General features: G+C 46.3%; 2 protein-coding genes across 8 annotated transcripts in view; one reads left to right on the top strand and one right to left on the bottom strand.

Annotated features, from left to right (window-relative positions):
* The first annotated feature begins 575 nt into the window (after nt 1–575).
* On the top strand, nt 576–20,408 carry LOC125749150 (calcium-binding mitochondrial carrier protein Aralar1-like). Of its 2 annotated transcripts, none has more exons than XM_049026110.1 (18): nt 576–1,011; nt 1,653–1,706; nt 4,168–4,313; nt 5,206–5,321; nt 7,760–7,899; nt 9,347–9,493; nt 9,573–9,711; nt 9,821–9,914; nt 10,376–10,460; nt 11,388–11,472; nt 13,156–13,314; nt 14,234–14,286; nt 14,435–14,515; nt 17,236–17,376; nt 18,211–18,349; nt 18,678–18,836; nt 18,919–19,009; nt 19,670–20,408. In XM_049026110.1, the coding sequence occupies exons 1-18, from the start codon at nt 1,000–1,002 to the stop codon at nt 19,872–19,874; spliced, it is 2,046 nt and encodes a 681-aa protein (XP_048882067.1). In that variant the 5' UTR covers nt 576–999; the 3' UTR covers nt 19,875–20,408. The 2 variants fall into 2 exon arrangements, with proteins under 2 accessions (XP_048882067.1, XP_048882057.1); XM_049026100.1 differs by lacking the exon at nt 576–1,011 and adding an exon at nt 1,085–1,270.
* LOC125749160 (dynein, cytoplasmic 1, intermediate chain 2a-like) overlaps nt 20,208–26,840 on the bottom strand; it is a 25,390-nt gene continuing 18,757 nt past the window's right edge. For all 6 annotated transcript variants that reach the window (XM_049026132.1, XM_049026160.1, XM_049026123.1 and 3 more), the window contains 7 exons: nt 24,660–24,806; nt 24,105–24,218; nt 22,636–22,769; nt 21,947–22,091; nt 21,424–21,564; nt 21,217–21,342; nt 20,208–21,028 (listed from right to left, as the gene is read on the bottom strand). In XM_049026132.1, coding sequence (XP_048882089.1) covers nt 20,915–21,028; nt 21,217–21,342; nt 21,424–21,564; nt 21,947–22,091; nt 22,636–22,769; nt 24,105–24,218; nt 24,660–24,806 — 921 coding nt within the window. In that variant the 3' untranslated portion in view covers nt 20,208–20,914. The remainder of the gene's footprint in view (nt 21,029–21,216; nt 21,343–21,423; nt 21,565–21,946; nt 22,092–22,635; nt 22,770–24,104; nt 24,219–24,659; nt 24,807–26,840) is intronic.

The following is a 26,840-nucleotide window of genomic DNA, read 5'->3' as shown; positions in this document are numbered from 1 at the left end:
GACAGATAAAGTCACAATGTCAAAATGCCACTGCTGTTTGCTGTAAATCTGTGCGTCAGCGTCCGCCAGCGTTTGATTTTATACACTTATCTATGTTGGATTTGGGAACAAGTTTCGGTCGGTATGACCCGTCCTGATTCTTGTGTTCACAGTATAACCTATCCTGTTAGGATGGAGAAAATAACCGATAAGTTCTCGACATACTGCAGAAAACTCCAAAATTTGTTACTGAAGCTGGGGACTACTCCAGCAGCAGCCTACGCCACCACAAATTCCTTGGCAGTTACTTGGTATCCATAGTACTGTTGCCCATTGCTAAGAGTAAAATCCAATTAAAGCAGAGAGCAGGGTAACAAATTACCTAAATATTTCAAAGAAACTGCCAAAAAAACAAATCAACAATGTTAAAACTTAATAAACTATGTTAAATGCGATTACAACCTACCATTAATCGAGAGCACCCGTCGCTTATCATGCTCGTCATTAGTTATGTAAGAATTTAAATAGTTTGCCAACTAATTCAGTTTTTACTAATTTAATTCGGCTGTATTAGAAAGCGGATCAGGTTTTCAGACATGGGAAACACATTAACCTAACACGGAAATACAATATTCATATGCAATTTTTAAGTAATATTTACATTAATTAAAATAAAAGCAGGCATCCCTGGTTGCAGTTTCAATCGGTTTGCACCATTCATTTGCATCAGCGCATCGCCCATGATGCACACACCCTGTTATGCCGCACGGCTACATTTTTGTATTTTTTGGTCATTGGCAGAGAACAAAACAATTTCATGCGATTTCTCTTAACAACCAGCCCTGCCTGCACAGGATCTCGGAGGTAGTTAATAAACAGTGTTTCATACTGTTTTAAGCATCCTCATTCCACACACTCACCAACAACCCCGCCTGGGTTCCCCTCAACACCCCACGAGCGAGCGAGCTAGCAAGCGAGCGCGTGCGTGAGCCAGCCACTCCACGTGACGTCACATCCAGCATGGCGGTCAAGGTGACTCTGGCTATAATACATTGATCAAAAGCTACTGTTGCTTTATTTTTTTCTGATTATATTTTCAACATTGTTATATACGCGCAGTCAGTATGTTGGGGTTTACGTGTTCAGTTAGTATGGTGTTCGTTCCAGTTTAATGCACGTATTGTTCTTAGCATCTCCCAATAGCCTGGCCTCTTGTTTGGCATCACGCTGGACACTTATGTGTATTTTCTTGTGCAATGGTGTGTCCTCGATCAACCTAACTGATCAGCGTGTAAGGCGTTTTCTGCATACCTGTTGTCTAAATGAGTGTCAGCGTGTTGTAAAGCTGCGGGATTTGTTTAGTATTACGGTTAAAGGAAGCTGATGCTGCTCTGCTACAGCTAGTTGCTGTGTGAGCGGTTCTGCTTAGGTCTTCCTGGTATTTAAGATAAATGATTAATAAATATAATACTGCTTTCTGTATAATTGCTGTCAGATTCACAGAAAAGAAGCCGATCGATTCAGATATCACCGCTGTCTGCGGATGTGATCATTCATCCATTGCTAGTTCGCTGTGTTTCTAGAAGCATTACACTTTATTCACTTTGTTATTATTATTGTTACTGATATGCACGTTACCCTTGCTGGAAATTTTGTTGTGGTGTGCCTTATAGGTGCAATCAACAAAGAGAGCCGATCCGAATGAGCTGAAGGCTATCTTCTTAAAGGTGAGTGTAGTACCCTGTCATACGTTTTAGTGGTAGTTGCTATCCGTTGTTATCCGTTACACTTGGTTCGTGAGACATTCTTCAGTAGCCTACTGCATATTTGACCACTTGTAAGGTTTGCAATTTTGCAGGTCTCCTCCCCCCAGTTCACCCTCACCTGATCCATTACAGTGTAAGGCTGTTCCCTTAATCTCCACCCATGTATTTATTTGATATTCAGTGCAATCCAGATTTGTAATGAAGTAATGCGTAATTCTCAGAAAATAATTTCAAATTGTTACTGCTTGTGTATATTAAAAGAGGTGGATGATCGTATGTATATACTTCCTTATATAGTCAGTCTGACACATGATATACATTCAGTGTCCTGTTTAGACTCCCTGAATTAGCCCCACCCTCCCCAGGCCACCTGCCTGGAATATGCATAAGACTACTGCCCACAGCCTCACTAGAAAGGTTACTGGTATCCCTGGATGCATTCCTGGTCCTATTCATCCTTGCTTAGTTATTTTATTTTTACATTTATGTGAATCCTATGCTGTCTGACTGTGGCGGTGCTCGCCGTGTTTTCTGTACAGGCGTTTGACAGGAAAGTGATATTGCTTAAAGCCAATTGTGGGGCCATTGTCAATGAAGACAACTCAAAATAATTAGCGTATGCCATTGGCTGCTTTTGTTCTTGTGGTTATGAATCGGCATGTACACGTTGATGTGTGGAGAGCCATGATTGGCTCGTGGCCTGGCACTGCAGGGGGTAATACTGATAAAAACACTAACTATTGGCAGACTGTTTCTTATTTGACTTAGTTCTATTTATGGATCTCTCCTGACTCTACATGCCATTAACTATACAATTACCCAGAATCAAAAGTCCTTCTGTCAATTTTTTTATGTGCTTTTAGAAAAATAAATAATTCAAGAGGTCTTGTTATTCCAGAGTGTAATTAGTAGGTAAATAGGTGAACTGTGGCTACCAGTTTAATCTGGTTTTTAAAATGCTGTTTTTATGCTGTATATATATGTGTGTGTGTGTGTGTGTGTGTGTGTGTGTGTATATATATTAAATATAGGCACATTATATGATACAGTGAAGCTTTGAAGTTGCCTGAGGTTACTGAGTGTTTCAGGCGGCAGATTGGCCTCTGTGTTTGGCTGGACATGTGGCTGTTTACGATTTTGCTTTCTTTCTCTTATCTTTCAAGCAGGGTGTGTTTTCTTCGATGCAGCTCTTGTCCCATCCCTGTTGCAGCACAAAATTTGTTGTGCTATGTTACTTGAGGAAGTTATGTTTAAAGAGTTTTTTCCATAGGTGACGTGTCGAAGCTCTGTTCAGAGGGCTTTACAGAAATTACTGTGCAAATTAGCTGTTACCCCACCTTAATCAAACCTGTGAAAACGTGAAGAGAGCTGGAACATGGTGGTAAAACTTATTTCATGAAACTGGTACTTTATTGTTCAAGCCTTTCTAGAGAAGATCTTTCTCCTCAGAGGACTTGTTTTTTTTTTGTTTTTTAATTTTCCTGCTTTAAAAGGGGTTGTAGCATTGAAAACAAGTGCCAAGCATCAGTGGTGGATGCAGTAGTTCTATGTGAGTTTGTTTTTTTTTTTTAAGGATGAAATTTGGTATTTCATGGCTGTAGGGGCCTGTATACAGCCCTGTTTTTGTGATCTGTGTACAGCCCTGTCTTTGTGGACCCCTAGATAGTCCATGTGTTTGCTGGAGCTGGGAGGGAGCAAAAATGTGGACTGCCTGAGGGTCCCCGAGGGCCGGGTGGAGAAAGAAATGTTGCTGTTGAGCACCGTGGCCGGAGGCACACCGAGCTGTCGTGTCCCAGTTAGCATTCCAGCACAGGGCTGCACCAGCATGTCCCGCTGCTCCATGCATGCCTGTCACCTTTTGGTCTGGCCAACATTTATTTACAGTCCTCGCACTTTCGCCTGGCTTTGTGTTTGCCTGAAAGAGATGACAGGCATGATGGGGAACGTGGCTGCCGGGAACAGCCCTGGAGATGCGTAAAATGAGAAGCGAATTCGCTGTAGACTGGAAACAGATTAAGTAGCGTGTAGCACTTAACGTGGGAGAGAATGAATTATGGAGACCTTTTCATTGTTGCCACCTTGTGTGGCAATTAAAAACACAGGAAGGAAAATATGAACAACTATTTGATATAGCTTCCAGTTCGGCATCATGACAGAATGAAATGAATGTTTTTAGCTGTAGAATAAAAACTCACCACAGTCTTCCACCGTTTGGCAATGTCCCTCCTTGTCCTTGTATTCAGAGTTGCTAAAGGCACCTATTCAGACAGTGATAGAAATTGAGTGGCATGTCATTTGGTTGATGTCAGTCTGAGAAAGATCCCTGTGTGTAAGGCTGAGGCAGGGCAGCGATTTCCACGCCTTCCTGGGCTCTGGCTCCTCGCAGGACGTGTCTAAGTGGGCATGGGTGTCTCCTTTGCAGCATGCCAGCGTTGTGGACAAGGATGGCGAGCATTACATGACCCCGACTGACTTTGTACAGAGGTTCCTGGGCCTACATACACAGCCCCACCACAACCCCAAGACCGTCCAGCTCATCGCCGGGGTGGCTGACACCACTAAAGATGGGTGGGTGTCTGCTGCTGAGACTCATGGATGGCGCTGCCCTGTCTGCTTCATACCTGCATTGGGCTAACACTATGACTCCGGACAGGCCTGCCATGTAATACGTCTACCTTTTTAATTACTCTCCGCATTCTTCTGTCACGGGCGATCAAGACTCTTCTTTTAGTTCAGACCTGTCACTTTGAAAAGCTGTAGTTGATGGTTGATAAAGATATGAATGGACAATGGCATGCCATAAATTTCAGTACCAGTTGTATTTTCTGAGAAAAGCTCTGTCCATATCAGTCAGCTTAAATATTAGTAACCGCCATCATCTGTCATAAACACGCAGTAATCGCTCTACTCACGTGATTATGCTCGTAAATGTTAGAATTGCTGATGAAAAGCAGTTATGCTGAGGATCCGATCCTGCTCAGTCTAGACAGTGTGACACTGCTATTCACTGAATATATAATTTCCTGCAAAACTGTGAGATGGATATTGTCTTTGTGTTGGTTTATGTTCGATTGTTTCTTTCAGGAGACAGAAGCTAACGCCTGTTGCATTCAGAGCTTCTGTTTGAAAGTAATGGCTTCCCAAGCTATTTTGATGACACTAAGCTTTGTATTTAGTATTCAATTTCAGTCTTCAGTTTTTTAGTGTTTTTGAATATGAATTCAAAAATTCCTATGGACGCATGATATGGATAATTCAGACAAAAAAAGTTGCATGAATTTTTATTAAAAAAAGTGATGTTTCTTTTTTTCGCTTTACTTACTTGCAAAATGACCTCTGTGATCAGCCTTGCCGATGTAACATTACTTACGTATTACCTGATTAGCCTCTGTTGTTGAGTCTCTCTTGTTTAAATTGTCTTCAGTCTGGCCATGCTAATGATGGTCTCTCTTTCTCTTAGGCTCATTTCCTTCCAGGAGTTTCTCGCCTTTGAGTCAGTACTGTGTGTCCCGGATGCCCTTTTTATAGTAGCCTTTCAGTTATTTGACAAGACTGGCACGGGGAACATCTCATTTGGTGAGTATATACCCTCCCCCCCCGCCCCCCAGTGATCTCTCTTATGCGGACAAAACTAAAATCTTCATGTGAGTAAAATCTGTCTTGGATGTTGTCTAATCTGTCGTCTCTGAAATGTTCATTACTAAAGGAATCTAGAATGAGAGAACTGCAGTACAGATCTTAAATGGATTCATCCATCTATCTCCTGTGACTGTATATTCAGTTCAGGGCCATAATAAGTATCCCTTCGCTTTCTAACCTACTGATCCTTGGCAGGGTTGTACCACAGGTGTAGCACAGGGCTGGGCTGTAATGTCAGTCCATCGCAGGGTGTGTGCAGCAGTAGCTGGACTGTGAGAAACCATAGTACCAAGAGTGAAACCATGGGGAAAGCATGCAGACTCCTGCCTGTCTTTTGATTCTGAGATAATAACCATCAAGTTCCTTGTGCCAAGCTTGTAAGACCATCTTTTTTTAAGCTTGTTGCTGTAATTGCGAGAATCGGGTCAGATCTTGACTATACATGTTAGTGTGTGTTGGGGTAAGAGCATGTTGACTTGTCAGACCATAAAGAAAACGATTTAGTTGTGCTGCTTTCCGGAGCCTAGAGAACTCACCAGCACTTCTGGGCAGTGTTGATATATGGCTTCTGCATTGCATGGTAAAGCCTTGACTTGTATCTGTGGATGTAGCAGCGAATAGTGATAGGTGAAGTATTCCAAGCCATGATATGGATTACAGAAGCATGATGGTTTGTAAGACAGTGATGTCTGAGGTGTCGAATATCATATGCATTCAGAATTGGTTTTCCACCTTGCCCTTTTACTCACTGAGATTTGAATGGATTCGTTGATCTTTTAATTCAGTTGTTCAACAAAGAGGGTGAGATGTTCAAAATTCTACGATTCTTTGTAGAATGTTGTGCTCAAAGTGCTGAATTATTCACTGACGCATCTTGGCAAATTGGCAAAGTGTCGGCCCATCCTTGCTCTCTCCTTATTTTGGAGGCTCTGTATATCTGTATAGGCGCTTTCACATTGCAAGAGTTTTTTTTCCGGAATCAGAACATTTGTCCAGAACCAGGGACTTTCGTCATGTTCACACTGCAGAAACTCGGTCCAATTGTAGATCCTCGGAGGCAGTTCCTGAACTACTCCACACTAGGTGCTTTTCTTTGAACATGAACTACTGGGGAGGTGCTTACAGTCTGTCTTGCTGATTGGATTATCACAAGCACCGCTGCTAACTTGCAAAATTACATGGCAGGGAAAAGACATAATTAGCGGAGAAAAATTGAGCAGATGGAATTAACATTGTACTTCGGCTACTTTAATGAATAAATCTGTTTGCTTCCATCTCCATATTTCTGCATCGGAAAATTTGATTATTATCCCAATATACTTTTGTCTAATATTGCTGGTGTGGCAGTGAAAGTGGCCATTGCTTATTAGCGGAAGACATTATGCCGTAAGATTGATCTGCCAGTCAGATTTAATAACGAAACGTAAACATGTTGCATGTCGTATGAATAAAATATAAATAAAAAGCTGTGTCCTGTTTTGACTGCAATTGCTCCCTTTCAGTAAGTCACAAATAGCTTAACAAAACAATTTGTTCATCCTCCGTAGTTTTGGGGTGGCAGTGTAGGTTTGAATTATGTGTGAAGTTTAACTGGAGTGGAAGTTTAACCAGCGGAGTGGTGACTCTGAGGCTAGGGATTTGTGCCAGTAATCAGAAGGTTGCCGGGTCGAATCCTCTGAATGCCAACAGTGATCCTACTCTGAGCCCTTGAGCAAGGCCCTTAACCTGCAGGTGCTTTGTCCTGGGTATGATGTTAACCTCCATCCAGACCTTTATGGACGCCCTCCAACTTACAGGGAAATTTGGGGATTGGTGTCAGGATTGGCACTCTAGCCATCGGGGAAAAAACTCAAACTGGTCCATTCAGGCTAGTGTGGTGCTGAGGTATCACCCACTGCACGGCTGCACTCAGGTTCATATCCTTAAGGTGGTCCGTGATGTGGTGGGTGCGGCAGTGTGCTGTAATCAGCACGCGCCCCCTTACCTCTATTAATCCTACAAGCTTTTTGCGTCTCCAGTGCTTATTTAGCATAAAGGTCCAATTTCTATTGTGTGGTCTGAAAGTAACAGACAAAAGTTTCAAAAGTCCCTGGTCGAGACAGCACAAGAAGTTGTAACCAGGGACCAGGTTCTGGAACTTCAATGTGAAAGCACCTTATAACATGATTGTCTCACCTGTTTCACATCACCTTGTAATTTCAACTTATTGATCTTTTTGGAAGGTGTTGTAGGAGCAATGGCGGGTCTCACCTCTCCAAAAGGCGAGGGGGTTGTCGGCCTTCTTGCCAAAATGACCCATTAAGTGCGAGAAACCCATTCTGTTTATCTTCCAAATGCCCTTCCTCCATTATTTTTAATTTGGTGATTCCTTGCAGAAAATGTCCAAGATATCTTTAGCCAGACCACGGTCCACCACCACATCCCCTTCAACTGGAACTGTGACTTCATCAGGCTGCACTTCGGCCACGACCGCAAGAAGCACCTCAACTACCTGGAGTTTACACAGTTCCTGCAGGTGGGGGGACGAGTCAGCCGTTGCCAGCGTGGTCTTGACTACAAGCTTTCATTTAGAGAGCCTTTGGTAGCTCATGCCAAACTATGTCAGCCCTGAAAATTCTGAATATTATGTTGTAGAAAAATTAACAAAACATCATTTTCTGGGGGAAAAAAAGTTTTGGTAATGCTTTACATTAATTGCACCTTCATAATGCATTCATTGTGCATTCAAAGAACAGTGCACCTTCATAATGCATTCATAAGCAGCACGTAAGTATATCTTATATCCTAACATACCTTAACAGCTTTAATATATATTAATAATAGGCATTATATAATAATTACACATATTAAAATTGTATAGTGTTTGTTATGAAAGCTATTAAGGTATGTTAGGATATTAAAGTATATAAGGGAGCTTCCATGCTGCTTATGAATGCATTATGAAAGTGCTCTGAGAATTTTACAGATGCAGTTCCGTTATGAAATTGCAGTTAATGCAAAATGTTACCAAAGTTTTCTATTTAAGCATTTTGTAGATATAGATTCGTCCGAACACTAGACATTTAGTGAGGTTGCTGAGTGTCAGAGACACGCAGCACACGAACACGCACACGCTTCAGGGGAGGAAGCAGAGCACCAATCACAGATGTGGGCATCTCTCTGGCCTGCTGGACACACGTGGCCGTCACACAGCCTGTGACACACACACACGCCCTCTCTTCCTCGCAGATTCTTGCCGGATAACACCACAGGCCCGACTAGCTCGTACCCGGGGCCATTTCCTGGTGCGCCTGGGATGTTGTGGGTTTTTTTCCCCCCCCCACATCCTGCAGACGGTGGTGCGTTGAATGAAATCACGTCTGCATTCCTGCTGAGAGGCCGGAATCCGGGAAAACAGCAGTCTGTCCCTAGAAAAATAACTGCTGAAACTGTTGAGACAATTCAGACCTGAAATGAATGCAGCCTTAACTTTCCTTACATCCTAAACATTATTTTTTATGCTTGTGGGAGTCAAAGCAGTTAAACGTTTGAAGGAGAATCTTTGCCATAAACGTCATTAGCGTGTGCATGGTAGTCCATCGGTTTATTGGGAAGGCGGAGAGAGGAGGCTCTGAAAGCTGGGGTCCAATGCAAACTGGGGTCCCTCGAAGCCCCGTGTTCCTTTACTGATCCCCATGGTTGAATGAAGCCTTCAAAGTAGCAGTCAGCCCCAGTCCAGAACCAGCAAGGTCTTCTGTTCCCTCTGCTGGCCTGTCACTGGCCCCCAAGGAGGGGCCAGTGCTTAGATCAGATCTGTTTTGACCACAGCAGTAACCCCTATTTCTCCACCACCCTCTGATTGCAAAGCAATCATGATCAATTATCCCCCAGCTGGGCCGGACACACCTGTTTCCTCCGCAGATCTGCATGCTGGGCTTGGCCCCCACCTGGCCTGTTTTTCATTAGATGCCCCACCCCCCCAGGAGCTACAGCTGGAGCATGCCCGCCAGGCATTTGCACAGAAGGACAAGGTGAAGAGCGGCGCCATCTCTGCCCTGGACTTCAGTGACATCATGGTCACCATCCGCCACCACATGCTCACACCCTTCGTGGAGGAGAACCTGGTGTCGGTGAGTCATTTGAGATGGGGGGGGGGGGTCTCTCCATGATCTGACGTCATCATCTGAGCATGCTGTCCTTCCTCTTCAGGCTGCAGGGGGAGGCACCTCACACCTGGTCAGCTTCTCCTACTTCAATGCCTTCAACTCACTGCTCAACAAAATGGAGCTAATTCGCAAGATCTACAGCACACTGGCCGGCTCGCGGAAGGACACGCTGGTCACCAAAGGTACTCCAGGGGGTGGGGCCATCCTCTGCCCCTCTCTGCTCTCAGCTGCCCCCCCCACCGTCCTTCTCATCATCATTGTCTGCCCCCCCTTCCCTGTCTCTTAAACCAGAGGAATTTGTCAACGCCGCCAACAAGTTTGGTCAGATCACGCCGATGGAGATTGACATCTTGTACCAGCTCTCCGGCCTCCACTCACATTCTGGGTAAATGCCCCCCCCCCCACACACACACAGTGATGTAGTGGCATGCTTACGTGGTGCTGCACCCTCACAGCCAAACAAAACTGTTTATTGTTAGTAAGACCTGTAAGCCAAGTTCAGCTTTTACAGCTGTATGCATTGGACATGGTCTGGGGGGGGGGGGGCATCTTGCGTTACGCTTCCACATAGCATGTAGGGGCAGCAGTAGTGCCTTTCCGCTGGCATGCTTTTATGGGGGAGGGATTAATAGTTTGTTTACTAGGTCGGTTCTCAGTGTGTGTGTGTGCGCGTGCGTGCGTGTGAGTGCATGTGTGTGTATATGTTTGTTTGCGTGTGTGTGCACACATTAAAGCAGCAGTAACTGCAAGCTAAACGCTAGTAAAACTTTGTGGAAAATGTGACCTCACTTGTGCCCCCCCCCCCCCCCCCCCCCGGTCTGGCTGCCATGGCACCCATCCCTGTAGACGCCTAAACCTGGCGGACATCGAGCGGATAGCGCCACTGGAGGAGGGAGCGCTGCCATATCACCTCGCTGAGATCCAGAGACAGGTACCAATGTACAGATGCTGATGTGGGGTGGAGGTTGTTTTGAAAATACCCCCCCCCCCCCCCATATGCCTGGGTCCTCCTGTCTGGCCTTTGGAAACCTTTTTACCTTTTTGGGTTTAGCTATAAATGCCGAAGGCAGCCCCCAAGACTACCAGAATTAAATGCTGAGGTAGTTTTAAAATTCTGTTCCAAAATGCACCCCTCCCAAACCAAGTATACTTTCAGAGAGGTGTTTGGGTGTGAAGCCCGTGTGCCTGCAGTACTGTGTCGCTCCGCTCTTCCGTAGCTGTGAATTATGCATGATAGACTGACTCCGTATCGCCCTTAAGGGGTAAGCAGGTGGTGATGTCCTTGCTGTCTGCTCATTGTTCTGGATTCCACCGAACGCCTATTCATTAGACAAAGTATGCGGTCAGAAACGTCTTTACTGCAGTGAGTCCCCAGCCAAGCCCAGCGAAGGACGAGGGGGCCTGGGAAAGTGAAAAATGCTGCGTCACTAATCGGGCAGGATCTCCAATATCAACCTCCCCGCCTTGTTATCACCCTGCCCATTGGCGAAAGCTGCTGTGATGTACACTGGGGTCTAATTATTTTGTTTGTTTGTGTTTTTTTTCTTTCCGAACAGGCTAGACAGGCTCTCGCAGACAAAGGGTCTTTTGATCTCAGACTGCTGGGGTCTAACTTTTCCACCACTGACAAAACCTTTTTTTTTTCCCCTTATTGACTAGAATAGCGGAAACTTTTCTACAAACATCATCTGAACTCACAGCCCAGCAGGCAGTGAAATGCGTTTGTTCTTTTCTAGAACTTTCCGCAGCTTCCTCCTGTTGACGACATACTGTGTATATATCTGATCTTTTTTACACGCGCAGCATCTGTGCCGCTTTTTGAAATCCTGGTGTGTGTGTGTGTCCCCCACCCCTACAGCAGACGCAAGGTGAGGTGTCCCGACCGGTCTGGCTCCAGGCTGCGGAATCCGCCTACAGGTTCACCCTGGGCTCCATCGCTGGAGGTGAGTGCCACACCCACGGTAACCCGAGCCTGGGAAGCCGGGCTGGTGTACTGGGCTGGGCCTGGGCGAGCTCCCTGCCACAGCCTTTCATCTGTCACCATCACCGCAGTGATGTGCATTCCCCCCCCCCCCCCCAAATCTCACACTAATCTCAGTACACAGAAAAAAATCTTATAATAATTAAAAATTACGTAAATGAAAGAAAATGCTGGAGTACTGGATGGAATTCTAAGCCTAAAGTAACCTAACCAAGCCCATTTCCTGAAATGAAATATACTGGATTTTTTTATTCATAAATACTATAGTGTACTGAGCTGTGGAGGTATAGGAGAGAATGTCACACTGGTTCACATTGGTCCAAAGAGAGAGAAATGTTGAAAAAAAAAAGATATTTACTGTTACCTGCTGTTCTGCATAGGAACATTCAAGAATATCAACATGCAAGGCATATAACTCTTCTACTTAATGATGATGCATAAAACCAATAGTAGACATCAAAAGGCTCTGCTGGAGGCTTGGAGCAGAGGAGACGCTGAATGCTGCATTAGACACGGAGCCCCTTATTCCACATAGTGGTGTGGCTTATAGATAGCAGACATTCACTTTTTTGTAAATGAAAGAAGCTGGGGTGACGTCGTGATGTAAGGAGTGTTTAGAGAATGTGGAGGTTTCTCAGCAAGGTGTATATTTCAGCAGGAGGCTTTGGTGCTGCCATGGCACCCGGGGAGCCCTGTCATGCTCATCTCTCTATAACAGCAGCGGGCTGTAGTAGAGGCTTGGGTATCCTCTGAGTTCTTTCCAATACCGGCACTGAAATGGTACTTAAAAGCACAGAACTAAGGCATATTTACTTAACATCTGATATGGATAAATGTAAATGTTTAAGGGGAAGATGGTGGCGCAGGAGGTAGTGCTATTGTTCGGCAACCGGAGGGTTGCAGGTTCGTGCCCTGGTTCCTCCTGACCCCGTGAAAGTGTCCTTGAGCAAGACACTGAACCCCAAATTGCTCCCGGTGAGCAGGTTGGCACCTTGCATGGCAGCCTCCGCCACCGGTGTATGAATGGGTGTGTGAATGTAATGCGCTTTGAGTACTCGTAAGAGTAGAAAAGCGCTATATAAATGCAGTCCATTTAAATACAAAACACTTAACAAATTCACATGATAAATAAAACCTAACCCAACCACAATAATATAACACTAAATAATACCATACCACTTGTGTACAGGGGACGTGTACGGATAATTATATAAATATACATAAACAACGTGCAAAGACAGTGCAAACAAGTAATTATTATAATTTATATATAAAGATACATAAACACAAAATACTTAAATTGGCATAATGTCCCAGTGTCGGGATCCTTTTGAGTGAAATACAGCCACAGTTTTTGACTGTTTAGATTTAGGCGTATTAACCGTGTTTAAGGTAGCTGTTAGCTAACAGTGAGCATCTGCTGACATTGTAATATTAGCTAGCGATGGTGTGCGTGGATATTCTAATGCACAGCTCAGGCATTTAAGTGGCACTGAAAGGAGGCGATTTCGGGATTCAACCCTCTCTACCGTGTGTAGTTAAGGCTGGAGGGTTACCTAGCAATGTCTCTGTAACCTCTGTCTTCTTGCATTGTTCCTGAGTGTTCAAAGAAATCATGCTGATTGGCCCCCCTTGTGCTCATCAGCCACGGGGGCAACGGCTGTGTACCCCATTGACCTGGTGAAGACCCGCATGCAGAACCAGCGCTCCACGGGCTCCTTCGTGGGGGAGCTGATGTACAAGAACAGCTTCGACTGTGCCAAGAAGGTTCTGAGATATGAGGGCTTCTTCGGCTTCTACAGAGGTACTGCAGGGCTGCGGGAACCGGTCATGTGACTCTGCCCTGGGCTTCAACAAAGGGTGCCCCCATTCTGTAATACAACAATGAGAGAATGAACCTCTACACCAGTGGAAGGCGCTCCAGATCTTCAGGATCAGGAGATGACCAAAGTGGTTCTTCTTTGTCCACACATAATACTTAATAAGTGCATAGGGGGAGTTTATAGCTGTGCACATAAGCAGACTTTGGATTAGCTTTAATTTCACTTGGATGTGTGCGGAGGAACATTGAGGGTGTAATGAAAGGCTAAGGGCAGCTCTGCAGGCGTCTGCTCACACATGAGATGATGACATGGCCTGGCCTGGTAGCCGGAGGAGGCTAGGAGCAAAGCCAAGACTGCCCCCTACTGCTGTCCTGGCTACCGGCAGCTCTGCAAGCGTCTCTCTCGTTTTTGTTTCTCTCCTCTTTCCCTTCATCCACATCTTCCCCCTTATCAGTCACTCTTCTACATTTACTCGTCTCTGCTTATGAACAGTAAAATTGTTGAAATGTTAATGAATTTTATGTTCGTTACTTATCCAGCTACCTTTATTATAAACCTACATTAAGGCTTTAAAAAAAGAAAAAAATAAAACTTTCGGAATGATTTTTTTTTTGCTCCCTTATTATTATTAAGTTTTTCTTAATTTTTTTGACACATTGATTATTATATAGGGGAGGCATGGTGGTGCAGTGGTTAGCACTGTTGCCTCACACCTCTGTGTGCATGTGTGAGTGTGCCCTGCGATGGGCTGGCCCCCCATCCTGGGTTATTTACCGCCTCATGCCCGTAGCTTCCGGGATAGGGTCCGGGCCCCCTGCGACCCAGAAGGATAACAGGGTTGGAAAATGAATGGAATGAATGATTATTATATTGTTGATTATCCTGAAATCTGTGTTTCAGGTCTACTACCGCAACTTTTAGGTGTTGCGCCTGAGAAGGCCATCAAACTCACAGTAAGTCATCGACCAGCATTGTGTTACTGAATAATAATGATGCTGAATTGGGCGTAGTCTCCCTGCCAGCTCTCAGGCCAGAGTGCTTCCCAGGGTGCCTTGCATCGCCTATCTCTTTAGACTCTGTGACTGCGTTTGATCCCCACAGGTGAACGACTTTGTCAGGGACAAGTTTACCACGAAGGACGACACCATCCCCCTGTTTGCCGAGGTGCTAGCTGGTGGCTGTGTGAGTATGGCGGGAGGGAGGGCGATCTTTGGCCTGAGGGTCCCCTCCAGCGTGTGGGTTGGATTCCCACTCTCATGTTTGCCTGGGCTACTCCAGTTTCCTCCCGCAGTTTCCAAAGATGTGGACTGGTGTCTCTAACTTGCCCCCAGTGTGTGGTTGTGTGTGAGTCTGTACCTGTCTGGGGTGCGTCTGCCTCATGGACACCTTCCACACTATCCACAGTCCGGGACTGGAGGAGGGTTATAAATGATGGATTAATTGAGTGCTGTTTCAAGTTATCTGTTCTAGAAACTATGTAACGCATAAAATAATACAGTTTGGCAGGATACCGTGATTGTGGTGCGTGCTGCAGGAGCTCATGTTGGCCAGTGAGCCCAGCCACTCACATGCTTGTTCCGGCAAGTGTCCCTTTCTATCCCCCCTTCCATCCTCCCTTTGTCCTCCCTTTCTGACCCTCCTTTCCTTCCTTCCTTTCATCCTCCCTTTTCTCCCCATCTGTCTCCCCATTCCATTCTCTTTCCATCTTCCCTGTCCATTCTCTCTTTCTGTCCCCCCTTTCCATCTTCCCTCTTCATTCTTTCTTCCCCCCTTTCTATCCTTCCTGTCTGTCCTCCCTTTCCACTCCCCCTTTCCATCCTCCCTGTCCATTCTCTCTTTCCGTCCCCCCGGTCCGGTCTCTCATTCCATCCCTCCTTTCCATCCTCCCTTTCCATCCTCCCTGTCCATTCTCCCTCTCCGTCCCCCCTGTCCGGTCTCTCTTTCTGTCCCCCCTTTCCATCCTCCCTTTCCATCTTCCCTGTCTGTTCTCTCCTTCTTTCCCCCCGTCCTGTCTGTCCACTCTTTCCACTTACTCTTTCCATCCTCCCTGTCCGATCTCTCTCTCTTTCCGTCCCCCCTGTCCGATCTCTCTCTCTTTCCGTCCCCCCTTTCCATCCCCCCTGTCCGGTCTCCCTCTCCGTCCCCCCGGTCCGGTCTCTCATTCCATCCCTCCTTTCCATCCTCCCTTTCCATCTTCCCTGTCTGTTCTCTCCTTCTTTCCCCCCGTCCTGTCTGTCCACTCTTTCCATCCTCCCTGCCCGTTCCCTCTTTCCATCCTCCCTGTCCAGTCTCTCTTTCCGTCCCCCCTGTCCGATCTCTCTCTCTTTCCGTCCCCCCTGTCCGGTCTCTCTCTCTTTCCGTCCCCCCTGTCCGATCTCTCTTTCCGTCCCCCCTGTCCGGTCTCTCTTTCTGTCCCCCCTTTCCATCCTCCCTTTCCATCTTCCCTGTCTGTTCTCTCCTTCTTTCCCCCCATCCTGTCTGTCCACGCTTTCCACTTACTCTTTCCATCCTCCCTGTCCATTTTCTCTTTCCATCCTCTATTTCCATATGACTTTTATTCTATATTCATCTGGAACGGAAGAACCTCTGGTGATTAAAAAATATATATAAATTAAATTTGCCCCCAATGGTTAACAAGTTGGTTATTTTCACATCAGTAGTTTTAAATTCCAGTTTATTCCTGGACCTTTAGCATCCCACACACCCATATGGGTCACTGGAATCATGGGAGGTCTTTATGCACTTTTGGGGTCTTTGAGCCCTGTAATCATCAGCAATAAAAAAATACATGACATCTGTGGACAGTCCATTTTTAGCCCAGCTAATTTAGTAACTGGGCTTCTGGCAGTATGGCTGAACTGGGCACCTGTGATGCCAGGACACTGTTGGTGGGGATCCCCAGAACCAAAGCGCCCTGTGGATGAAAACTGACCTTAACCAAAGGACCGGGACCCTGAAGGCCACAGAAGTGGTTTACTACACTGTGCCCCTCTGCTCGCTGCTTTGTAGCCGTGACAGGAGCCTGTCGAGCTGCGCTTGCTGTTGCAGTGGGAAGTTATGGCAACTGTGTGCTCCTCCTTGAAGCCTTGATGTATCTGCCTGGCAAGAACTCATCCTTTGTGGAGGTGGGGGCTTTAATGGGTCCTAAGGCCCCGTAGAGCTGCACTCGAGCTGTTTTTAGCTTTTCCCCCGGATGTTTACTAAGGATCCCTGCCCTGTGTGTTACTGCAGTCATTTTTGGGGGTTGGGTGATGAATGGGGTTGGAGTCAGGGGGGACCTAGGCCCTCGGGGTGGGGTGGGCTCTGTCCACCTTCAGCACAGACGGCAGACGTGGGGCAAGGGATGCTCCTCTCTTTGGGAGATGTGGGTGAGGGTGCAGGGGGTGGGGAGAGGAAGGGGCAGAGGCCGGGCACAGGGGTCAGGGGGCATGACTTAAGGGGCAGCCCTTCTGGCTATGAAGGTCACAGCTTCCCCTCTTCAGGCCTGTCAGTCAAGGCAGGGTCTCCATCACCCTGGTACCCGCACAGGAATGCTCCTGCTGTTCACACTTGGGATTCTACGTCCGACTGTTCCGGACCCTAGTGGTCCTTGACAGGCCAGTGTGGCCGTTTATATGAAGGAGGGCTGTCAGATGGCTCCTCTCTGCCACTGTAGGAGGTCTACTACTTGGCATGAGGAGAGCAGGGTGGCGTCGGTGCCTGTTATTTCCAGTAGTGTTGCAGAAATAATCATTTGTTCTCAGCGTATTCTGGCTGACCCTGTCAGTCATCTGATTAGGTTGTGCTGTGATAGTTCTGTTCTCCTTGACAAGATCCCTCTGACATTCAGTCCTTGCCATTTCCATAAGTGTCTGTGAACCCTCTTGGGTCTAACAGCCTCTCTCCTTGGTTCTGTCCGCTAGGCTGGGGGCTCCCAGGTCATCTTCACCAACCCTCTGGAAATCGTGAAGATCCGTCTTCAGGTGGCCGGGGAGATCACCACGGGGCCGCGGGTGAGCGCGCTCAGTGTGGTCAAGGACCTCGGCTTCTTCGGCCTCTACAAGGTATGGTCTCAGCGCATTTCCTGGGTTGTTCATTCCTAAACACCCCCGATAGAACAGAAGGTTCTTCACTCTACCGCTTCCTGGCTGAAGCCTACGGTCTTGAGTTGATGTTTAGCCTTGAAGCAGGTCTTTACTTGGCCAAAAATCTCCTGCGGCAGTTTAATGATATGATGTATCCTAAAACGGGGGGGCGGGGAATCTTTGGAGCGTAACAGTCCTTGGCAGAGGAGATCTCCTCCTCTGATGTTTGAGGTATGCCAGTCCAGCGATGTGCTTTTGTGGGCAGGGGATTAAGCGGCTCATCCATTATGGCAACTGCCTGGCCCTTTCCTTTCCAGAATGACTGGGGGGGGATTATTCTTCATGACTGGCTACTGCTCCTGTCCAAGTTCTTGCGGCTTTGCTTAGGTCTTGTGTAATGTGTCCTTGGCCCATATTTTAATGGGAAGCAGACAGTGAGGGGCTTGTTAGAAATTCACCCCCCCCCCTGCCCCCTGGCTGAGGGAAAACAATAGACAAGGGGCTTGTGGGATTGCGTATGTGTGTGACCGACATGGCGGGGGAAGTCTCCAGAACTAGATCCAGTTCTTTGAGCCCCTCAGGGGCAAATCTTTGCAGCAGTTTGCTCAGATGTAGCGAACTTAATGAACGAGCATTATTTCCTGAGCATTATATGCGGAGACAGCTGTGGGAGTCTTCTAGCACTTAGTGCTGCTCTGCCGAGACACAGTTGTTATTATAGGGGCTGTCGGTTTTTAAATGTGGCGGAACCGCTCCAGCAGGCCAGGCCATTGGGAGAATCCAATCATCTCAGTGGGTGAATCTCATTCCCAGGGAGCCAAGGCCTGCTTCCTGCGAGACATCCCCTTCTCGGCCATCTACTTTCCAGTGTACGCCCACACCAAGGCGGAGATGGCAGACGAGCAGGGCCGGGTGGGCCCCTTGCAGCTGCTGACCGCCGGAGCCATTGCAGGTGACTTCGCCCAAAGCAGTAAAGCCATTGGCTGGATTCATAAGGTCCTGTTCCAGGCAGCTCCCAGAAAGTCATTTTGAACTTCACCTGTTAAATTGTACTGATTTAAATTTCACAAAAATGAATTCTTCACTGGCTCCCTCTTCTCATTGGATAGAAATACTGACCTGCTGGGCCTGAACCCAATCAGCAGGGTGTCGCTTTCTTGTCAGATTGCCGAACACTTACACACTCAAATATTAATAAATCACCTGGCATGTGCCTTTGGGGTCAATTTGACCCCAGGGTAAGCGTGAGAGCTAAAGCCTGTAAACATACATGCTGTCAGGTGTCCCTGCCGCTTCCCTGGTGACCCCTGCCGATGTCATCAAGACGAGACTGCAGGTGGCAGCGCGTGCGGGGCAGACCACATACAACGGCGTCGTCGACTGCTTCCGGAAGATCCTGCGTGAGGAAGGCTTCAGGGCCCTGTGGAAGGGTGCTGGAGGTAGGTGTCGTACATGGTGGGGTTGGAAGTGAATCCACCCCAGAGGCTTGAATTGGGCTGATTTACCCCTCCGTTCCCTCAGCTCGTGTCTGCAGGTCCTCCCCGCAGTTCGCCGTCACCCTGCTGACCTATGAGCTCCTGCAGCGATGGTTCTACGTCGATTTTGGAGGACAGTAAGTATCTGCATCCTGGGTACGAATATGACACCTCAAGCCACTTGCACCACTTTCACTGCCAGCAAGCCTGTGTTGTTGTTGAGCTGCCCCTCCCCCTTCTTGGTTTGGCAGAGGGTCTAAAATGAACACATCAGCTGACAGGTCCAGGCCTTTTTCAATTGAATGCCTCCATACTTCTGGGATCAATATGACATGCAGATTGCATTAAAGTTCAAAGACAGACCTTTTTACATATGCTGAATGCAACATCTGTAGCTGTCTCTATTTTGCCTATCAGTGCATTTAGCCACTGTGTGCTTTTAAAAAGTAAAAAAAAAAAAAAAAAGTACATACACTTATGAAATGACTCCATGCCATATGAAAAGTAATTATTTCTGTTTTAAATTGTGTGAATGGGGCTATTTTTATCCTAGTAATCAATTAGCATACGCTTGCTGGGTAACCCTCATGTCATCTATACATTATGAGGCACAGGGCATTTCCATCATGTTGCATCACACCTCACTCACTCGCCTTATTTGTTTCACCTAATTGATTATAGTAGGACAGAAAATTAGAAGTATTTCAAACATCCAGTTTACAATTGATTGTATTACCTGAATGGTAAACATGCCCAAATGAATAAATAACACCCCCCATCTCCTGGATTTCCTGCAGCCGTCCTGCTGGGTCAGAACCGACCCCCAAGTCGCGGATCTCAGAGCTGCCCCCCACGAGTCCGGACCACGTGGGTGGCTACAGACTGGCCTCTGCCACCTTCGCCGGTGTGGAGAACAAGTTCGGCCTGCACTTGCCTAAGTTCAAGTCGTCAGGCGTGGTGTCAATCCAGCCACCACCACGCAGGGAAGCGCGAGACTCTTAGAGACTTTGATCTCCAGCCCAAAGTCTTCCGCCGGTTTGCATGATCTCTGAGCCAGATGTGTTACAAAACATTTCTATGAATCCTTTGTACAAGCAGATCGGCGAGCTCATCCTTGTGGCTTCATTCTGAACTGTACCAGTCTCTTGATTTTAAACTTTGCATGAACACGGCTTTCCTGGTTTTGCTTTGCGTAGGTTGCACATGCCGTCCTGTACATATTGTACATTCCCCCCCCCGCTATAGTGTTTGAACAATCTCTGCGATCCTGGATAATAGCTCATGTACAGGTGTTTGAGGTTTTATTCAGGGGAAAAAAGTTGGATGAGTAGTAAATAATTTAATGCATTTTATTGAAATAATCAGTACAGTTTAACTTGCTGGAAGAAGCAGGTTTTGATGTTCATTACACAGTGGGATGTGCAAAAGAAAGTCTTACAGGGAGGAAAACCATTGTTTACATCATTAGCAATTTAAGTGTATAATGTCTTATTTTATTCTATCCACCTCAAATAAAAAAAAGGTCCTATGGTCTAACATGTCTGTACAACATCCTTCTCTTGTTTATTAAGGGCCTTTGGTCCTGGATGAATTTATACTACTGAGAATGTCTACGGCAGGGAAATAACTTAATGACAAGAACACTTCAGTTTCACACAAAATGAAGGAATTATTACACCTTGTCAAACACCACAGTACAGTGAATGAATGTAGCTGAAATGCAGGTGTGGAATGTCAATAGGGTGACTGGGAAACAGGGGTGCTCCTCAGAGGATGGGGTGATGCATTGAACGTGGAGGGTGATGACAGCAACCTTAACACTGAACATAACAGACACGCAGTTTTAAGGCGTAGGGTCTGTCCTTTTGAAGGTTTTAAAAAATTTGAGTAAAAAAAGATCATTTGAGGTAAACGGCTGTATTCCAGATCGGACTGACTAGCAAATAAGATACCTAAGTTTGCATATCACTTTTTTTGCCTTTTAATTTCTGAAAACATTCTTCCCTGAAGACCCACTGATGTCAGTTCCCCCCCACAGCGGATCAGGTCACCAGCCTCTGGGCCGCCAGCTCCTCGGCATCCTCGCGGTTGTCGTTGATCTCTGCCAGCGTGCGGGCAAAGCGGCTCCATTCGTCGTTGCGAGGAACGGCAATTTGCTGGGTGGAAAGAGAGGAGCCGGTAAAGACACCAAGGCCATTTTCCCTCCCTAAAATTGACATGAGCGGAGGTCGCCCTCCTGTCCACAGCAAGGAGGTTATGGCCTAACGGTCACAGGAGCATAGGCAGCCCAACCTCAGGTCCTCATTAGTATCCCTCAGATTGCCTCCCCCAGCCATCAGCTCACCTCCCCAACATCATAGATGAGGATCTGCCCCTCTGAGTCTCCCACAGCGATCTCCCGCCCAGACTGGGTCCACCGGACTCGGTTCAGAGCAGGGCTTCCCTCCACCGAGATACTTGCAGTTGGCACCTGCAACATATGTATATCTAAATCAGAATGTCTATCTCTACTCCTAACCAGTTTCACCCAGCGGTTAAAAATAATTTTTACCTCAGTGTCATTGTTGAGGTTCCACAGGTCGAGGTGGCCCACCCCATCAACGCAGGCGAACAGTGCGGGATTGGTGGGGGACCACATAACGTCATATACGTAGTCTGAGCTATCCTCGAAGGAGTACAGCGGCTTGTTGTTCTGGCAGGATGACGGGGGGGTGGAGTCATAAACAAGAGTTGCACAAGGGTTACATCATCCGCGCTGTGCCACACCGCTCCCCCACCCCACCAATAAACAATCATGCCAACGGTATACCGCATGGTTTATACAATGACCTCAAGTTATGATTTTTTTTATTTTATTTTTTTGGGGGGGGGGGGGGGGGGCTTAACGGTTACATAAAGCAGTTACACCAAAACACCATTTACTGATGGGACGTGGACTGCTGTGGGCATGGAGATGTATGCTGACAGTGGCCCAAGTCCATCCTGCCTGTCAGTACTCAGCATGAACTGCGGTGCTGAATAAGGCAGCTTCATCTATGCCTCATCAGCTACCTAACTGAATGTAAGCCCCCTACCTTGGTGCTCCAAAGCTTCACGGTCCAGTCGAAGGATGAGGTAACGAAGAGGTGTGAGTAGTCGACGGGCCCGGCCGCTGTGTGGCAATGGATCCCTGTGATGGGCCCGTGGTGGCCCTCAAACATCTCACTGATGCCCGCTTTGCTGTGTGGCAGAGAGGCGACACTGAGAACGGGCACTGCCCCATGCTTCCCCACCCGGGAAAGCAGCAGATGGACACGGGCACCCCTGCTGCGGTGTGCAAGAGTCCATTGGATTCCACCAAGGAAGCAAGCGCTGCCAATTGCAGGTGAGGATCGGTCAGCTTAAAAACAAACTAAGGGACCTCAATGAAAGATGAAGCTGACACCACGTCGATATGCCGGACTGACCATTCAGCTGAAAGGACAGTAATGCTTAACAGTCAGGAGGAGAATATTACATTCATCTGTTTTCCTGATTGCTTATCCTGTATGGGGCAGTGGGCCTGCAGCCTGTGCCAGGAAGCACAGAGCATAATATGGGACACCCAGGACAGGAGGCCAGTCCAGGACAGGAGACAGACAAAATGACACTATATTGTTAATCTAGTTACAGAAAATCATCTAACGGCAGGTTCTGAAGCCACTGCACCAGCCCTTACCATCAAAAGGTTGTCCCTCTATGCTGCTCAAGGGCAATGATGCCTCTTTGACTGGGGGCCACATACCTGCCATGACGGCAAGCCATGTAGACGGACCCATCCTCGCTCCCCACCACAAAGTTATTGACATCTCCAAGGGGGAAGGACATGCCGGTGACGGCCACTGCTTTGGACTGCTTGAACACCAGCTCCAGGCTGTCCTACAGTGGCACACACTGGGATTTTACCTCTAGCAAAAACACAAACAAAACTAACAAGTACTGAAGGAGCAGGTTAAAAAAATGTCAACAATAGGTATGGGACAAGCCTAAAATCATCAGTGAGGTGGTGAGAGCTGTTAGAATGGCACTGTGTGCCTCCTTGGCTCAGGAAGATGAACACCTGGAAAATCTCTCTGGCAGAATCAGAACCCCTCCAAAGGCTGGTTCATACTTCTCCACACACGGACACGCATGTGACACGACTGACGTAAATGAACTCCCCCTGCGGTCAAACACTTGCAGCACCAAGTGTCCAGGCAGCCACTTGCCTTGCTGGTCCTCACCTATGTGTCCGTTTTGGAATACTGTCCTTTCCTCCTCCCCGATACATTCTGCACAACCATCATCATTCAATTAAAACAAAAAATACTTTTATATGCAAAGGTAAAAACAATTATTTTATTTTTTTTTGCAGAATGAAGATGTAGAGTATGAGCTGGCGATAGATAGATAGATCTTAATTTTATTTTTTTAATGGCTCCCACCTTAAAAGTAATGAAGGATAAATTAACTAAAAGAGAGAATTTAACAAAAAAACCCACACAGTAATTTCAAAAGTACCAACCATATGCTGTAAACATAAAATAATGGTCATGACAAAAGGATTCATAAATAACTGTCATTTCCAAATCACTGTTTGAGTGACTTCATGGCAGCATTCAGGGTGGTGATAGCCTTTATTTAAAGGGCGGGTAGGTGCTTGTTTGTTATTTTCTCTGCAGTACTGAGGGGGGGAGGAGAGGATAACCAAAGCCAAGCCCACAAACCAACCCTCATACACACACACCCCTTTTCTACCAATGAGGTGCTGGTGCTGAGCCAGTTCTCTGCTTTTCCACTGCCAATCATTTGGTGCTGTGCCTGAAAAACTGACTTTGGCCTGGCTCCAGAGAAATGGTCTGAAACTGCCAACCCGTGATGTCTGCGTGTGGGACGGGCTACAATGTGTTGTAAACTTCAGCAGAGCCGCATTTTTTATTTCCAGTACTTGATGTTCTGTCTGATTTTAGTGTTGGCTGAAAACATAAGAACTAGAATTTTATCAACATTTGCCTAAACAAAACATACTTAAACTGCGAAATGGTACACGGCCATAGTTATGTGCACACTCACCATCAGTTATAAATGTTATTAACCAGCGGAAATGCAGCCTGGTTCTCAGGATCTGCCACTTGAGCACCACCTGAGACCCAGCTCCCTGTCAGCACCGGCACGGCACTAGTGTAAAAGAGGTATCGGGCGAGTAGGGGCACCCCTGAAGGCCCAGGCTCTCACCTGAGGCTGGGAGAGCATGTCCAGGCTCCAGGAGCACATCTTTCCATCCGTGGAGATGCTGATCAGGTTGTGGGCATTCTGCGTGCCCACCACATTGACGCAGTAGACGGGATGCTGGCCCACACACAGGAGAGAGAGCTAGGTTTCACCACACATTAGGCTTACAGTCTACTCTACTGGCTTCTCGTTCATTAAATGCATTTCAGAAACTTCTCATTAGCATCTATATTATAAATGTTTATAAGAAAAATACAGTATATAACACAATAAACCTGAAGCAAACCTCTCATCTCAGGCAGCAAGGATTTGTATATTATATATCCACCTCTCATCACCACATATTCAGTACTGGGCTGCAGTGAGCAACTTATCCAAAGAGATACAGGATACAAGAAAGGAAACACCCTGGAAAGGATGCATGCATGCACGTACACGTGTACACACACGTACACACATACACGTACACGTACACGTACACACACACACACACACACACACACACACACACACACACACACACACTGTACCCTTTGACCTTGGCCATGTGACCATTACCGTGTGCGCAGCAGCTGACAGAGGGGTCCTCTGCACGGGCGTCCTCTTGTTGCTACGGTTGTCCCACAGAACAATCTGGCCTGAGTAGGTGCCCCCCACTACCAAGTTGGGGTGAAACTTGGCGAAGGTGGTGGACATCACGGCAGACTACTCAGAGGGGGTGAGAGAGAAACAGGGAGGGTGAAGAGCTCACAGCGCCACACACTGGCTGCTAGAGATGCAACCCCTGTCTCTGGACTTCACCATGCAGATGCTGCTGCGAAACCCCAGACACAGCCATATAATCAAATCTTTTTGGGGACCGCTACATTTCTATGGGAAAAATGTTAACTATGACAACCTTAACCCCTACCCAGCCCTAACCATAACCTTAAGTAACCAAATCAAATACATGAAAAACAAGAGCATTTTTATTTTTTCATTGCAGTCACGGATTTTTATAAAAGTTTTCCCATATGGGGACCAGGAAAAAAAAGGGTATTCATCACGTTCTGGGAACATTTGGTCCTCACAAGGAAAGGTATACGTGGACTACACACAGACATACACAAATGAGCCAAAATATGACCACCCCATGTGAAGTGAATAATGCTGAATGTTTAGTTGTGAAAATACCATAGTCAATATGTTCAATGCAAAAGAAATGGGCAGGAAGAAAGATCTGCATGACTTTGATACAGGCCTTTTCATTATGTCTTGATGACGGAGTCAGAGCATCTCCGAAACTGCAAGGCTTGTGGGGAGCCTTACCGAAAATTTTGTCATTTTTATGGGCTGAAACTGAAAGCAGATAATCCAAAAAATAAATACTTATCTATCTAAAAAACACGAACTAATGTAATGTAAGCAGGCATTGCGAGTCTGAAATACCTCATAAGATTAATTGTTAAAACATAATTCGACATATAATAAATCAGCGTGATGCTGACAGTAAAGTGTGATCAATGTATTTAATAAAATATTTAAAACATTTAAAACGCAGAAATAAGCCATAACTCCAACGCAAGGTAGGATAGTTCCATGGCCGGTTCCTCAAGCACGAGAAAAGGGGCTTGATGTCATTTTGCGCATGCAAAGTACCCATGGGTAGGATGTTTCCATAGGTTAGGACGAAATGTTAAAACACCGGCATATATTACTTTACCAACTAGGGGGGTATTTCACTAAGCAAGATTTCTTGTTTAACCAGATAACTTGTTGGATTTATGGTAATCTGGGCTAAATGGACTATATAATCGTCCACCTAAATGTAGCTCAAACTACCTTAAATCTGGCAAGTTATACAACTAAACAAGAAATCCTGCTTTGTGAAATATTCCCAAGCTCCTCTTCGTTAGCTTGCCTCGTGTCTGTGACTGACTCCATGTTGTCTCTGCATACAGGACTTGTGAGTGAGAGGGGTGGGTTGTGTTCGAAGAAGGAGAGGGGCGGGGCGCAGTTTTGTAAGAGACAGACTGGGTGAGGAGAAACAGGCCGCGCTATGAATATAATTTTAAAGCAACAAACTATATCGATATAAACGATGTCTCATCATATATCTTGTATGAAAATATATCGATATATTGTAAAAACCCAATTATCGCCCAGCCCTACGATGCTGCATATATCTTTCTCGTGTATTACAGTTCATAACTCGCTGACATTTTATTGTATAAACATGAAAAAAAAATGCTGACTGAATCTGTAATCTGTCTTCTTTTCAAAACGTCCATTGTCGGAAGTATTAAAGTTTTTAAAATTAGGTTAAATTGGCAAAAAAGTAAACGTCACCTTACTTTGTTTTACCTGCATTGGGGGCGTGTTAGTGCCGCCCTCACCAGAAGATCGCTATTCAGATTCTAAATATCCACATTTCCGCATATTCAAATCACATTCGCATGGTAATTTGATGAACAACACAACGGTGAAACGCAATCCAGATACATCCCCATCAGCGCCATAAAAGGGGGGGGGGATGTGGCCAGGTGTGAATGGCTCATGCATACACATGGTAGCTCCTACATATTCAATGGAAGGAGGCCAGAAATAGTGTTAGGTTTAAGTTAGATTTATTTATTTATCCAACTGAATGTTACAACTACACCATTTAGTCATCTTCATGTAGCCAAGACTTTGATGATCAGATATCTGGGGTCAAAACAAACTGCCACAGTTTCTTAGTATGTACTTTTATAATGTTTC

The sequence above is a fragment of the Brienomyrus brachyistius genome, chromosome 1 (genome assembly GCF_023856365.1).
Source record: "Brienomyrus brachyistius isolate T26 chromosome 1, BBRACH_0.4, whole genome shotgun sequence".
Classification (NCBI taxonomy): Eukaryota; Metazoa; Chordata; class Actinopteri; order Osteoglossiformes; family Mormyridae; genus Brienomyrus; species Brienomyrus brachyistius.
Note: the sequence above shows the minus strand (reverse complement) of the source record. Positions and strands in the feature narration are given on the sequence as shown.